Source organism: Puccinia triticina, chromosome 4A (assembly GCF_026914185.1).
Source record: "Puccinia triticina chromosome 4A, complete sequence".
Classification (NCBI taxonomy): Eukaryota; Fungi; Basidiomycota; class Pucciniomycetes; order Pucciniales; family Pucciniaceae; genus Puccinia; species Puccinia triticina.
This window is the reverse complement of record NC_070561.1, coordinates 4,020,817-4,034,303: the sequence shown is the minus strand read 5'-3', so window position 1 is coordinate 4,034,303 and position 13,487 is coordinate 4,020,817. Positions and strand designations below refer to the sequence as shown.

Here is a 13,487-nt window from a genome sequence, read left to right as displayed (position 1 = left end):
TACTCTTGATGACCGTCTGACTGGTCATTGAGAGGAGATGTGAGTCCCCTCGATGACCGGCACAGACCAGTCATCAACAGCTGTTAGTCCCCACAATGACCTTCACAAACCAGTCATTGAGAGCTGTGAGTCCTCTCAACGACCGGTCTGTGCTGGTCATCAAGAGGTGGTGAGTCCCCTCGATGACCGGTCTGACCGGAAATCAAGAGGTGGTGAGTCCCCTCAATGACCGGCAAAGACCGGTCATTGAGAGGAGATGTGAGTCCCCACAATGACCGGCACAAGCCAGTCATTGAGAGCTGCGAGTCCTCTCAATGACCGGCAAAGACTGGTCATCAAGAGGAGATGTGAGTCCCCTCGATGACCGGTCTGTCCTCAATGACCGGTACAGACCAGTCATCAACAGCTGTCAGTCCTCCCAATCAGCGGCCTTTGCCGGTCATCAAGGTGAGTCCCCTCGATGACCGGTCAGACCGGTCATCAAGAAGAGATGTGAGTAGACATAGCCCCCTCTTTAGGCCCTTGAGCTGACCTGTAACCACCCAGATGAGTGTGTACAGACCAGAATTGTGCCTGCCCAGGCGCAGGGCCCTGGCAACCTTCATGGTGCAAAGCGTTAGGGCCCAGGTTGTGTGCAGCTGGTCGGATACTTAAAGGGTGTGGGGGAAGCTGTTTGTCCCCCCAGGGGATGTGGTTTTGTCCCACCCCCCTCTCTGGAGCCCACTAATCACTTGATTAGGGCCTCCTTGATTACATTTTTGACCAACCTTCTTTTGCCTGTTGCTCCGGCACGGGCTGGAGGGTCAATCTGAGGTGCCCTCTGGGGTGTTTGAGGATTAATTTCAATGGTTATGGGATTTTTGCTAATGAGCACAGGCAAAAACTTTGATCTTGCCTTCTGTGTTTCTGTGATTTTAATAAACTTGTATTCTTTCTTTCTGTCTATTTACCTTTCTCTGAAAATAAGGATAAGCTTGCAAGAAAAACTTGTGTTTTTTCAACTTTTTCAAAAAATCACAACTTTGTTTATTCATTTTTATTTTCTCATATTCATCTTTGTAAGCCTATTTTGAAACATCTCACTGAGAGGAATGACTTGAAGTTGGTGGGGTGAGATCCTAGAGTCCAAAAAGGTGTGGTGGATACAATTGTCTACCCACTGTACGTGTTTTTTGGTGAAAACTGTTTTTTGCACAAAAAATTGATTTCTGCGGGAGAAACAGTTTTTAACCCGCTATGGTACAGGCCCTTAGTTGCAAGAGAAGTTGCCCTAGGCGACTAGGATCATCCCTCCCCCTCAATCTCTCCATTATGCCTGTCTCTCTTCCCCCTCCGTTCTTCTTCTCTCTCATCAAATTGACGACTGAACTTCTGGCATCTTTGACGGCGCCCCGCAACTGCTGTGTAATATTTTGTGGATTGGCACGTTCAATACATTTTTTTTGAAATGTATTGTGTTGTATTGGGTGACCAATGCAATACCACCAAGAGATTTTGTATTCAAAAATGAATTCAGTACAATGTATATGCCTATACAATACACATATTGCATTTGTTGCACCATTGCTGTAGGGTTAGGAATACATTTTCCTCTCTAACAAAAATTAATATTTTGGGTGTCTAAATTGGGCCTGTACCATACAAATTCTGTTTTTCTTGCACAGAGAAAACATTTTTTTTTTTTGCACTTTTCTGTTTTTTCAAAAAACTCTCATTCGGAAAAACAGATTTCAATAATGTGTACCACAACCATCACTTCAGATTCCACATCCGCACTGCTCCTCCACCATCCATCTTGATCATCATAACACCAAAAGACCATCTTTGGTACGCTCACAAATCTTTGTGAGTAGGGAAGGGGTCATTGTGGTGCTTTCCCTACTCATGAACACCTTGGACAATCATTGGTACCCTGGCAAATCTTCAGGCCGGTCAAAGAGGGAGGAGGCCTGCAATCACTCATCCAGTCCAAGTGGAACTCCCTCCTCCTGTTGTCAGAGGCAATCGGAGGATCAAAATATAATCCCCTTGTCTTTCCTGTTGGATTGATTTAGCTTTATACATATGTCCAAGGGGAGGGAAGGAGGAGGGATCCAAGGTTTCCTCCTCTTTCCTATGGCAAAGATCTTTCTTGTTCCATTGAGTTCCTTTTTTTCTCTCGGAACAATCAACTTCTGTTTGGAGAGAGAGGAGAATTCCTCTCCAAACAATAGTACAGAGCGGTCCGAATGGGAAGAGGGAGAAGACCGGTCCAAGGGAAAAGAGGAGAGATGAAGGACTCTTTTTTCCTTGGTCCAATTCAATTGTAGCAAACGCTGTTTGTTTGATCCAGTTGTATGCTATATAGATTATCCTGAGGGGAGGGAGGCAAGACAACATGATTGATTGCCGGACTGCTCCGGTCTCGGAGTAATGAGGTGATGGAGGGTGATGGGGCAGGAAAAACAGTCTTGAAAAACAGGATCAGACCTGTTTTTGAAAATTGACCATATTTGGGGAATAATGTTTTCTAGATGTCCCAAAAAAAAGGCGCTGTGGTAGGCGTTTTTTGGTGAAAACTGTTTTTTGCACAAAAAAATGATTTCTGCGGGAAAATCAGTTTTTTGGCCCGCTATGGTACAGGCCCTGAGATCTGGGAGGCTCCCAGATCTGACGGGAAGTCATGCAGTGGAGGACTTCCTGTCAATCTGGGAACCCCTTCCAGACCCAGATCTGAGCCAAATTTTGCTGGGAAATTTAGGCTTTGAGACTCTGGGAGGCTCTCAGATTGCTCCCAGATTGCGACGGGAAGTCCTCCAGTCTTTTCGCAAGGTAAGACCAGGCTTGTGACACAGATTACAACATGAGGAACTTTCTTATAGGTGGCAGTCACAACTTAAGAGGAGTATTAGTTCATAAGTACTTTTAGCGGTCTTGAGACTTTGTTGTCGGGGGCCGAGCCTGATCCGGGCGGGTGATGATCCGTCGGATGTCCCCGAAGCAGGGGCGGGTTCAGGGCGGAGCCGGGCGGAAGGTCGCCGTCCTACTCCTCACCGCTTTGCCCAAACACCGACACCCAGAAACATCCGAGCTCGGTCGGCCTTGGTGTGTCCTCCAGTCGAGCATCTCCTGCTTCCAAGCCTCGATGGCCATCCTGGACCTCACCAGCGACCACCCCAGCATACATAGTTCCCAGTAGCTTTCAGGCGCTCTGTTGAATCTTGGGGGTGCATATGGTTGTGCATGAGCACAGTTGAGATTGGGGAATCTTCTGGCACAAATAATATGTATCCCCATCACGCGCGCTGTCAGTTGCTGGATGCCCTCGTCTTTGCATGTATTTGCGCACATTTTCCGACAAAATCCAGCCTTGGATATCCGCACAGCCACCTGCGACGGGCTGCCTGCTGTCCATCCCCTGTGTCTTCCTCGTCGGCCGGCCGCTGAACCCATCTTCGCGGCCGCGATCCCCTCCTGAACCATTCCTTCCCCTTCCCCTTCTGATCCCCCTTGCGCTCCTGTTGTTCTTCCAGACTGTCTTGCTTCCTGCTTAGTTTGTAACGAGTTTCTTGCTATTCTCTCCCCTTCTTTCCGCCCATCTCTCCCCCTATAACAGTAATACTTAAAACCGATCACCATGCCCTTCGTCAGCGGCAAAGCCTCATCGATCTTTGCTGTTGGAGCCAAAACATGGTTAGTTCTCCAGATTGTCTGCTCGCTTACTGGCTTGCCTGACCCCACAAAATGTACACCATCATAGGAGACCCAAAACGGCCGACCAACAGTTCCTCGAAAGCCAACGGAAGAGGATGGCCGAGGAAGAACAGATGAAAAAAATCGAAGTCCAGCAGAGGATAAAAACAGTGAGTCGACCCTTCCTGGAACCTTGACGTGGTAACAATACTCAATCGCAAATCGTCCCTTCAAACTCTTATCCAATCTCCCAACCGCAGCTCGATCAAGTTCGTAAGCTGGAGGAAAAAACTCAGGCCCTAAATGAGTTGGCCTTATCGGTTCGTTTTATATTTTTTTCATGCTATCCTTGTCTGCTGAGTCTTGGCTATCAATTCTCATCGTGCTACCCCCCGGAAAACCATTCTTTTTTAGGCTGAGCTGAAAGCTAAAGTACGTCAGACTCAACTCAAGTCTCTGAAGGGTATTCTAGTGCCGGTGATCATCAATGGCCTCTGGCTGATTCCTCATTCGTTTGATGAACTGATTCTTAGGAGCATGAATTGGCTTTGCGCGAACGTCAAGTCAACGAAGCCAAGCACCTCGAGATAGCGAAGCTTGAGCTGGCCAAGCGCGAAGGTCGTGAATCTCTTAGTGAAGCCGATTTGGCTAGAATAAAAAATGAAAGGTTGAGGACCGAAGCTTTGGCTAGAGCAGCCAGGGTGAGCTCTCAAGGACTACTTACACATGTTTAGATGCGATACTGACAACTTCCCTTCCTCATCAATCACTAGGATCACGCCGTCCGAGAAAATCACCGGCCGGTGACCCCAGTCAGTATGGGCCCGAGTAGAGTCCATGTCCCACCCCCACCACCAGCCCTGCATCCTCTACCCGCACAGCACCGCCCCCCTTCAGCGCAATCCATGCACAGAGTCCACCAGCCACCTTCCAGAATCCCTTCCGGGCACATGCCAAACGCCTCAATGGGCCATAGACTTGGTCCTCCCGAACCTGCTGCTCGAATGCGTCGAATGTCCGAAAGCCTCGCCCACCCTCCCCCAGGAATCGGCCGTGCTTCACTGGGAGTTTCAAACCATCCACCCCGCGGGCTCGGTCATGCCCCCTATCCCAGCTCACACGCTCGACGACACAGTGGAAATATCACTGCCGAAATGGCTCTGCGGGCCCAAGCGGAACGACTTCGAAGAAGAAGGTTAGAGACCCTTGACCTCAAAGCTAGGCAACATAACTTGAAAGTACAAGCATTGCGAGACCTCCGAAAGCGTGAATTGGTCGCTGAGCTACGAGAGCGTGGCTTGCAACAACGAGAGATCGAGACCCAAGTCACTTTGCAAGCGGAACGAGAAAGGGCTTTTACTGAAGCCCAACTTCGCGAGATACGAGACCGAGACCATCGACTGAAATTGAAGGAAAAGGGCTTGCAGGAGAGAGAAATCCTTGACCACCTCCGCAGAAGGCAAGAGAATGACCGTGAAGCCTTGCGACGAGAGCTCGAACTGCTCGAGCATCAGCTGCATCGCAAAGAGATCCTCGAAGCCGAGTTGTCAATCAAACGGGCGATGGAGAAGGGTGAATCGCCTCCCATGGGCATCGGTCGACCCTCTATCGAAGAGATCGAGACCGAAGGTCTCCTCAATGACCTCTATGACGACTTCGACATGATGGCTCACCACCTGCGTCACGATGCCATATCGGACAGCGCCATGTCGGCAGAATACAGACCACGCACACCCTCTGGTTTCGCCAGTGTAGGCTCTCGTACCCCGAGCATCAATCCACACATGCAAATGTCGAGTGTCGGCCACCTTACTCCACACCTTAATCATCAAGTTCCACCCATGATGGGACATCAGGCTCATGGCCGTCTTCACGAAGAGCAGATGAGGCGAAACGAAGAGATTCACATGCGTCAGGATTTACTCAACGCAGCAGCCAGGACGCCCTCCATCCGACACCGAGACGGTCTATCTCGACAAGCCACTCCACAGCCTCATCGCGATGCCCTGGATGCTAACAGGCTTAGTGTTGGGGGCAGAGCGACCCCACGCATGCGCGCCGAGGAGGTCCTCGGCGATAACCTCACCCGAACACCCGCCCGCTCGCGCAGTCAAAGCTTTGATCATCGCCGTCCCTCAAGCGCTGCCATGACCGCCCGGGACCGTGAAGAATCTCGCAGTAGGGCCCGCGAGAGCAGCAGGGTCCGCGAGAGCAGCAGGGCCCGCGAGGAATCTATGAGTCGAGCTCGTGAACCATCTCGCAGCAGGCACAACTCTCAATTATCTTTGAACCGGGAAGATATCGCCTCGATCGCCCGAGCCGAATCTAGAGCAGCTCTTAGGGAAGAATTTGGAGCCCTTGAACGAGAAAAGGAGAAGGCGGAAAAGAAGGCGCTCGAGTCCCAACGCTTGCGAGACGAATTGAGGGCGAGGGAAGAACACAATCGCTTGAGCTCCGGATTCACTCATCTGATGGCCACTCCATCGATGAGTCAGATGGGCACTCCATCCATGGGCCATCATCACGCCATGCCCAATCAATCCATGGCCCATCATACGATGCCAAATCAATCTATGCCTCGTCAAATGACCCCAGCTCCCTCTGTAGGCCATCAAAGAACACCGAGCATGATGGACAACCTAGAGCCCAACTACTACCACGATGCCCATCATCTAGATGTGCATGTCCGGCCATCCTCGAGAGCTAGCAGTCGAGTCCACGACTTCGATTCCATCTCCCGCCCGGCGTCTAGAGCTGGAAGTATTCGTGCTGATTATAGTCCCATGCAGCCGCGACTAGGACTCCCGAGCCGCCCATCATCCCGAAACCTGACTGCTGAAGATCTGGGTCTTCAATTCGAGCGAGAATCTACGGACCGGATCCTATCAGCCAACCTCGAAAGTGCGGCGTTGAACAGCGAAATCAATGGCGGAAGAAGGTCGCGGGCCAACAGTCGATTAGAGCCGATGGATGGCGACTATCTCCACACCGATCGCGGCCATTTGGCTGCAGAGCTCGGCGGGATGAACTTGAACGGTGGCCGGTCCCGCGCAAACAGCCGGACCGACATGCCTGGCGAAGATTTCTTGCGCAGTGCGCGGAGTCAACTTAGCCACGACTTCGACGCAAGCAGCGGTATGGCTGGCATGCATTCTCGGTCAAACAGTCGTGTCGGATTGTCAAACGAAGGGTTGTCACCCAACCTCCGCCGCGACCACCTTGGATCCGAGCTTGCTAACACGGGTGGCCGACGATCAAGGGCCAGCAGTATCACCCAGCCGCATCTATCGGGCTCAAGTTTCCAGTCTGAGAGTGAACTGAACGGGAACTTGGCGGGTCTCGGTCGGTCACCGCGTGGCCATGCGCAACCAGATCTCTATGGGGCTCAAAACGGACTGGGGAATCTAACCCACGATGAATTGTCCCAATTGAGCACGGAACAGTTGGAACTGATTCTGACTGGGCAAGGTGATCGGTCACCGATGGGCAACGCGACTTCGCCTTGGGCAGGGACCAGAGGGAATGAGCGACTAGCGCCTGCCGATGAGCTCGGTACTCGCCACAGCAGACACGAGAGCGGCTCGATGGGCGGGATGAGCAATATGGACGTCGGCGATAGCCGGGGCCATGCCCGCCGTAGCTCGCGTCTTGGCGTTGAAGACTCGCCCCTATTTGGCGATCCACGCGATTACCACAGCCCGATCGACCCCCCGCGGCCTCTCAGCCGGGCCGAGACGACGAGCAGCCGACAGTACGGCGGGCCAAGCACTCTGCAACGCTACGACCATCAGCCCTCAGAAGCGTCGCTGATCCGCTCGCGCCTCAACTCGCCCAACACGGCCTCGTCGGCCTACAACCCGGCCTACCATGACCCATACCTCCCCGGGAACGGATACCCGCTCGACGACGGCCAGCCGGGCCGCTTCGACTCCGAGTGCGGATACCTGGACGAGGACGACTTCATCATCACCGAGAAGGCCGAGCAGCCTGGCGCCAGGATCCTCCGCAGACTCGGCCCCGTCGAGGCTAGCTCCAGAGCCTCGGCTTTCGCCGCCCGCTACGACGAGATCAATGACCGTCAAGATACCCACCAAGCCGTCAAGAATCTGATCACCGAGGCTAAGTAAATCCCTTTCTGTTTTTTCCTCCCTTTTCCGTCTCTCCTCCTGCCCGGTCTGAACTGCGTGTGTTTCCCCTCCTTGGTCGCCGCTACTCTTTAGCCAACGCGGGGCGAACGGCGTCGTTTCTTTGCGCGTCTGTGATGCGCCCGACGGCGGCTACATCGCCACCGGCGAGGCTGTTTTTCTGGAGACCATTTAACTCGTCGTCTACTCAACATCCTCCGAAAACCAAAAGGTAACGCTCGAATGATCTGCAACTCATCTGTTGTTGGCGCTCCGATGATTGACTTTTTTCACTCACCTATCTATAGATTTTATTTTGATACACTTGATTCGAATCCTATATCTATCTGATTTCCTCGACGACACGAACAAAACCCCATGCTTGGATCTTTCAACACGCACCACACCGATTGACGCTTGCAAGCAAGAGACGATCTGGGCCGTGCACCCGGCCTCTCATCTTGGAAGATCGCCCGTTTGCTCTGCCCCACATACGACATTTTTCTTTTCTTCTTTTTAGGCGCGGACTCTATAATGTACAACACTCAAGCTCTCTTTCTCTCTGGCCTCCTCATCCACATCTTGATCACACCCAACCAACCCAAAATAGGCCCCATCACTTCGATCGTTCTCTCCCCGAGGACCAAAACATCCATGCTTTTTATCTCCTTCCAAACGAACACATTCACCCGGCCTTCCATCCACACAAGAATTACCAGCTATGAACACCCCCAATCGGGATTGTTTAGTGTACATTTATTACTATGGCGTGTTCCCCCAAAAGCTTGCATCAAGCCGCTTCCTTTTTTGTTCAAAGAAAAGAAAAAAAAAACCAGTTTCCGGCTTGATGTCCCATGTACGCAGATCTCGGCGCAGAGGTGTCTGGAGGTCGAGCGGTGGGGGAGCAGAAGAGGGCCAGCAGGATGGAGACCCTTCCGATGCTTTTGTGGATCTTGAGGGCATTGGAGGACTTCCTGTCCAGCTGGAAAGTCGGATCTGAGCCGCCAGATTTCAGATTTCGTAGGGGAATCTAGGTCCCCGAAGATCCAGAGTTCCAGATTTCAGATTTTGCAGGGAAATGGAGGACTTCCCGCCGATCTGAAAACCCAGATTTTCCCAGATTTTGCAGGGAAATCTAGGCAGATCTAGGATTTGGGAAGATCGAGCCCAGATTTCCCCGCAAAATCTGGAAAAATCTGGGTTCCCAGATTGACGGGAAGTCCTCCAATCTGAAACTCCAGATTTATTCAAATTTGATGGCAAGTCCTCCATTTCCCTGTGAAATCTGGGCTCGATCATCCCAAATCCCAGATCTGCCTAGATTTCCCTGCGAAATCTGGGAAACTCTGGGTTTCCAGATTGGCGGGAAGTCCTCCATGGTATGACCCTGTGTGACCCTTGACTGCCCACGTCAATTAGCCTGAAGCTGACCCAACAAATGTGTCTGCCCACTCAAAACAGCCTTGGTCAGCTAACCTGCCCCCAAACCTAGGCTTACTTGACTGGGAAATTACACAAGTGGAGGACTTCCCGTCGATCTGGAAAGTCAGATCTGAGCCACCAGATATCAAATTTTGCAGGGAACTCTGGGTCCCCAAAGATCCCCAAAGTGATCCAGAGTTCCAGATTCCAGATTTCCCTGCGAAATCTGAAATTCCAGATCTGTTCAAAAGTGAAGGGAAGTCCTCCAGTGAACCAATTTGAATGTTCTCACAGGTTCTCACAGTTGGATGCTTCCAGAGAAACATGATCAAACTCAGAGAAACCAATACATGTTCTCCGCCGGACTTAGTCCCTCTTCTGCCTTGTGCAAAGCACAAGCCTCCAAAGGAGGTGTTGAGTTATGGTGTTATGTTTCCTTTTCTCTGTTCAGTTATGGTGTTGTGTTTTCTTTTCTCTTTTCTTTTTATGCCTCAAACCTTTCCTCAGCCTATTGATTGAGCCCAGATTTCCCTGCAAAATCTGAAAAATTCTGAGCTCCCCGATTGACAGGAAGTCCTCCAATCGGGGCTCAATTGTCCCCAATCCCAGATTTGCCTAGATTTCCCTGCGAAATCCGAGAAAAACTGGGTTTCCAGACCAAAGGCAAGTCCTCCAATATCATAAGACTTTGGTTGTTTGTTAGATTGATAAATAGGGCAATACCATCAAATTGTATCGACCATGATCTTCTAACAAGCAGAGCTGTTTAGTCGGCTGAAGTGTACATACAACAACAATTCTGAGGACAACAGGCAGCGAGTGTTTTTTCAAGGGGAGGGGGAATGAGAGGCAGGAAAGAAGAGTTACTCGGTTTTGAGGAGGGAGTTAATCTCGCTGATCGCGGGATCGTCTCTGGTCCAGAAGGGCAGATCGGGGTGATCCTTGTCGATAGGATTGGCGGATCTGAGGAAGTACTCGTCAGCAGGGGGGTGAGGAGGGTTGGGGTCGAGTCTGTCGACGAAGGACTGCTTGAGGTCCCAGTCTGCGCGCATCTGTTTGAGCGCCGCGGGGCTGTCTTTCCACTGGAGTCTGAGGACGGCCTCGCGGATGAAGAAGCGCATGAGGAAGAAGCCGTGTTCGGCGACCAGCATGGGCACCAGGGTCTGCAACAGCACAGCGGCCAGCCGGTCGTACACCGTCGTCGCATCGCCTCCACAGTCTCCCGCCTGCCCCTGCTTCGTCTCCACTATCGCCGCCGTAAACAGGTCTGCTACGATCGTCTTCGGACCCCGAGCCGTTCCCTCGTCGTGTAAGACTACTTTCCCTCCTACAGGCCTCGCGCTCGGTTGGAACAGATGCACCAATAGCGCATTCACTATCACCCCTAGCCACGTCAACGTGCTCAGCACTTCTAGCCACGGACCGATCGAGTCACATCGCGTCGGGATCGGCCGCCGACTGTGCTTCGTTAGCTTGATCGCATCCGTCCGCAACTCGAAGAAATTGTTCACAAACGAAAACAGAGGCGAGATCGGCCAGACTACTGTCCATAACACTACATACCCAAACTGCTTGCAAACAATCAGCACACCGAGAACGTTTTGGCCCGGTTGGAGGTTGGGTGTGCGCTCACCTGAATTGCCATCTCTGCGTATTCGACAAAGAGCCGATATTCAGGAAGCTTAGCCTCTTCTCTCAGCCGTTCCAACAACTCGTGTTCATCAGGTGCGTCGGTCGGCGAATTGGAGGCGGGTGGGGCGGAGTTATTGGAGAGACTACGTTTGACCTGGCGGTCGGTGCGGAGTTTGTTCCATCTGAAGGAGAGGAGTTTGAGGAGGTAGGGCAGGCCGACCTCGGAGAAGGTGTCGAGGAGCTGGTTGGTGACCTGGTATGCGAACAGCTGCTCATAGAGCCGGGCGGTGTTGATCGAGTAGGTCGAGAAGTCCAGCGCGCGCGTGTTCAGATACTTCTCCGCCGAGCCCTCCAGTCGGATCGTCTCTTGCTTCATGAATCGGTGCGCTAGCCCGGCTAGATGCGGGACTAGGATCGTGCCGAACGGCACATAGATAAATGCCGTCAACACCAGCCCCGCATAGGCCACTAACCCATGCACCTGTCCACCACATCCCCCACAAATCCTGTCAATCTCCCCCTGTACTCTCGAGACGCTGGGGCGGAGAAACGTACCGTGAAGACTTTGTGCGTCAGCGAGCGATCGTAGGAGGAGTTGTAGGAATGGTTCTCCCAGTTCGATAGCTTGACGGCCGTCGATTGCCACAGTCCCACCAATTGGGGCACCGATGCCGCAAACAACACTGTTGGCAATAACGCCTGTAGTCCGAAAAACTCTCAGTCAGAAGGAACATATGAATATATAGAACGACGATGTGAGCTGCTCACTAATGCTTTTTTGAAAGGGCCCGTGTAGACTTCCGCCACCACGAGCTCGACCGCCGTGATCACTGTGATGAGCGCACTGATCCCCAGTGCAAATAAAATCAACACCGGGATGGTGACCAATCTTCTGGACTCCCTTTTCCCTACACAAAATGTGAAATTAGTTTTTACTGTTTTTTTTTTTTTTTTTTTTTTCTGTGGGAGGGGCCAAGGATGTGCTTACACCAGGGGAAGTAGCCGACCGGCTCGTGGGTGACGAGGTGTGTGATGATCCGTTCGGGGATGAATTCGACGCGCTTCTTTTCGACTTTGTGGCAGTTGAAAGCGTTCCATTTGATGGCGAGGAGCTTCTCCTTAACCTTCCACATCTCGACGAAGATGATGGACCAGAGGGCGAGGCTGACGGAGTAGATGGACGAGTAGGCCATGCCGGTAGCCCAGAAGAGGAGGCCTAAGAGGGTGGGGAAGACGAGTGCCTGGAAGTAGAAGTTGAGGAAGGCGAAGTAGTATCCGATCGATTCGCCGTAGATCTCCTTGATCCTGTCGAGCTCGATCTCGGGGATTTGGATGGTCAGATGGGAGCGGTCGCTCCATTGGGACAGCCAGGTCTTGTTGAAGCCGACGTCGTGCGGGGGGAAGATGGAGAGGACGTGCTCGAAGGGGGCCTGTCGCGGGATGATCCCGGCGCCGACCCCGACGAGCGGGCGGTGGGGATGGGCTGTGATGGGCGATTCGCTCTTGGTTGGCTTGACATCCCGGGTGATGATGTTGTACAGATGGCGCAGTCGGTCGGCGGGCGTGTGTGGCTGGGAGATGAAGCTGGAGGCCAGATCTGATTCAGGCTTGACACAGGTGATCCCGTGCAACCAATCGGCGATCCTAGGAACCGGGGCAGACTGGTGTCAGGAGATGGCTCTGGGGATCGGTCTACAGACCATAGGATATATGTATTTGTGTACATACCTCTCTGCTTGGATCTCTTCCTTGATCCTGGTCTCGTTGTGGGCGGTGACGAGGATGAGCAGTTCGTTTGAAGCCTTGGATCCCGGCCGGCTGGTTGCTGAGAGTCCGGCCGACTTGAGCCTCTGGACCAGCAGCTGGTACTCCTCCAGGAGCTGGCTCCTGTGCCTCGCCCGGTCGTCGATGGCCTGTTTCCTGAGTTTGGGCTGATGGGGGAGTGGCGACAGGGAGAAGACGATGACGTAATCGACCTGGAGCTGTATTCCGAGTCAAGCTGGCTCAGCAGTATCCTGCGAAGCTCCATGACTTTGGGGGAGCTCACTTGGGAGAAGTCGTTCGGTTCCCTGGGCTGGTCCTCTGCGGCTGGAGGGTGCTATGAACATCGACAGTGCTGTCAGTGGGTCAGGCGATGGTGTGGTGGATTGTATCTTGGGCATTTCGAGAAGAAGAGAGACTCACCGGCATCGCACCGTGATGGTTTTCGGCGGATTCCACTTCCAGAGTTCCCACCGAAGAAGGCCCACCAGATCAAAGGGCAATAACCATCCCCCCTGCTCCAACTCAGCATTTATTGCTCTTCCCACTCTATGCCCACCTGTGTTTGTACCACAACTGGTTGCAGTCAACAATAGCACTACAACAGCGGTCTTCAAATTAATGCGCCTCGGACGTTTCATTACTCCTCACTGAGTAACGAACATGACGTTGTGATTAAGGCTTTGGTTTTTTAGTTATCGCTGCCAAATACGCCCTCGGCGACCAAATTAGGTTGCCGTTTTTGCAGCTATCCACTGGGGTGCACATGCCCACCTGGCGCTTATAAACCGAGCCTGGAGTCTGGTAAACTTTAAACTGGACGCATTCTCCACCAGCAGAAGTGCAATCGGTTTTCCATCGTCATCTTTCCGAATC

The 13,487-nt window shown here is 52.3% G+C and overlaps 3 protein-coding genes across 3 annotated transcripts; 2 read left to right on the top strand and 1 right to left on the bottom strand.

The window, feature by feature from the left end:
* Window positions 1–2,968: 2,968 nt before the first annotated feature.
* PtA15_4A476 (uncharacterized protein) lies at window positions 2,969–3,457 on the top strand (the record flags this gene model as incomplete). The annotated part of the gene is made up of 2 exons (XM_053168363.1): window positions 2,969–3,167; window positions 3,348–3,457. The coding sequence occupies 2 exons, from the start codon at window positions 2,969–2,971 to the stop codon at window positions 3,455–3,457; spliced, it is 309 nt and encodes a 102-aa protein (XP_053019580.1).
* Window positions 3,458–3,616: 159 nt separating this feature from the next.
* Window positions 3,617–7,992, top strand: PtA15_4A475 (uncharacterized protein; the record flags this gene model as incomplete). The annotated part of the gene is made up of 7 exons (XM_053168362.1): window positions 3,617–3,672; window positions 3,740–3,842; window positions 3,933–3,992; window positions 4,087–4,104; window positions 4,206–4,373; window positions 4,446–7,795; window positions 7,893–7,992. 7 exons carry the CDS (start codon window positions 3,617–3,619, stop codon window positions 7,990–7,992), a joined length of 3,855 nt encoding a protein of 1,284 aa, XP_053019579.1.
* A 2,089-nt stretch (window positions 7,993–10,081) lies between these two features.
* Window positions 10,082–13,040, bottom strand: PtA15_4A474 (uncharacterized protein; the record flags this gene model as incomplete). Its single annotated transcript, XM_053168361.1, has 8 exons — window positions 10,082–10,786; window positions 10,852–11,331; window positions 11,406–11,549; window positions 11,619–11,758; window positions 11,839–12,494; window positions 12,579–12,832; window positions 12,898–12,948; window positions 13,035–13,040. 8 exons carry the CDS (start codon window positions 13,038–13,040, stop codon window positions 10,082–10,084), a joined length of 2,436 nt encoding a protein of 811 aa, XP_053019578.1.
* Between the last annotated feature and the right edge of the window lie 447 nt (window positions 13,041–13,487).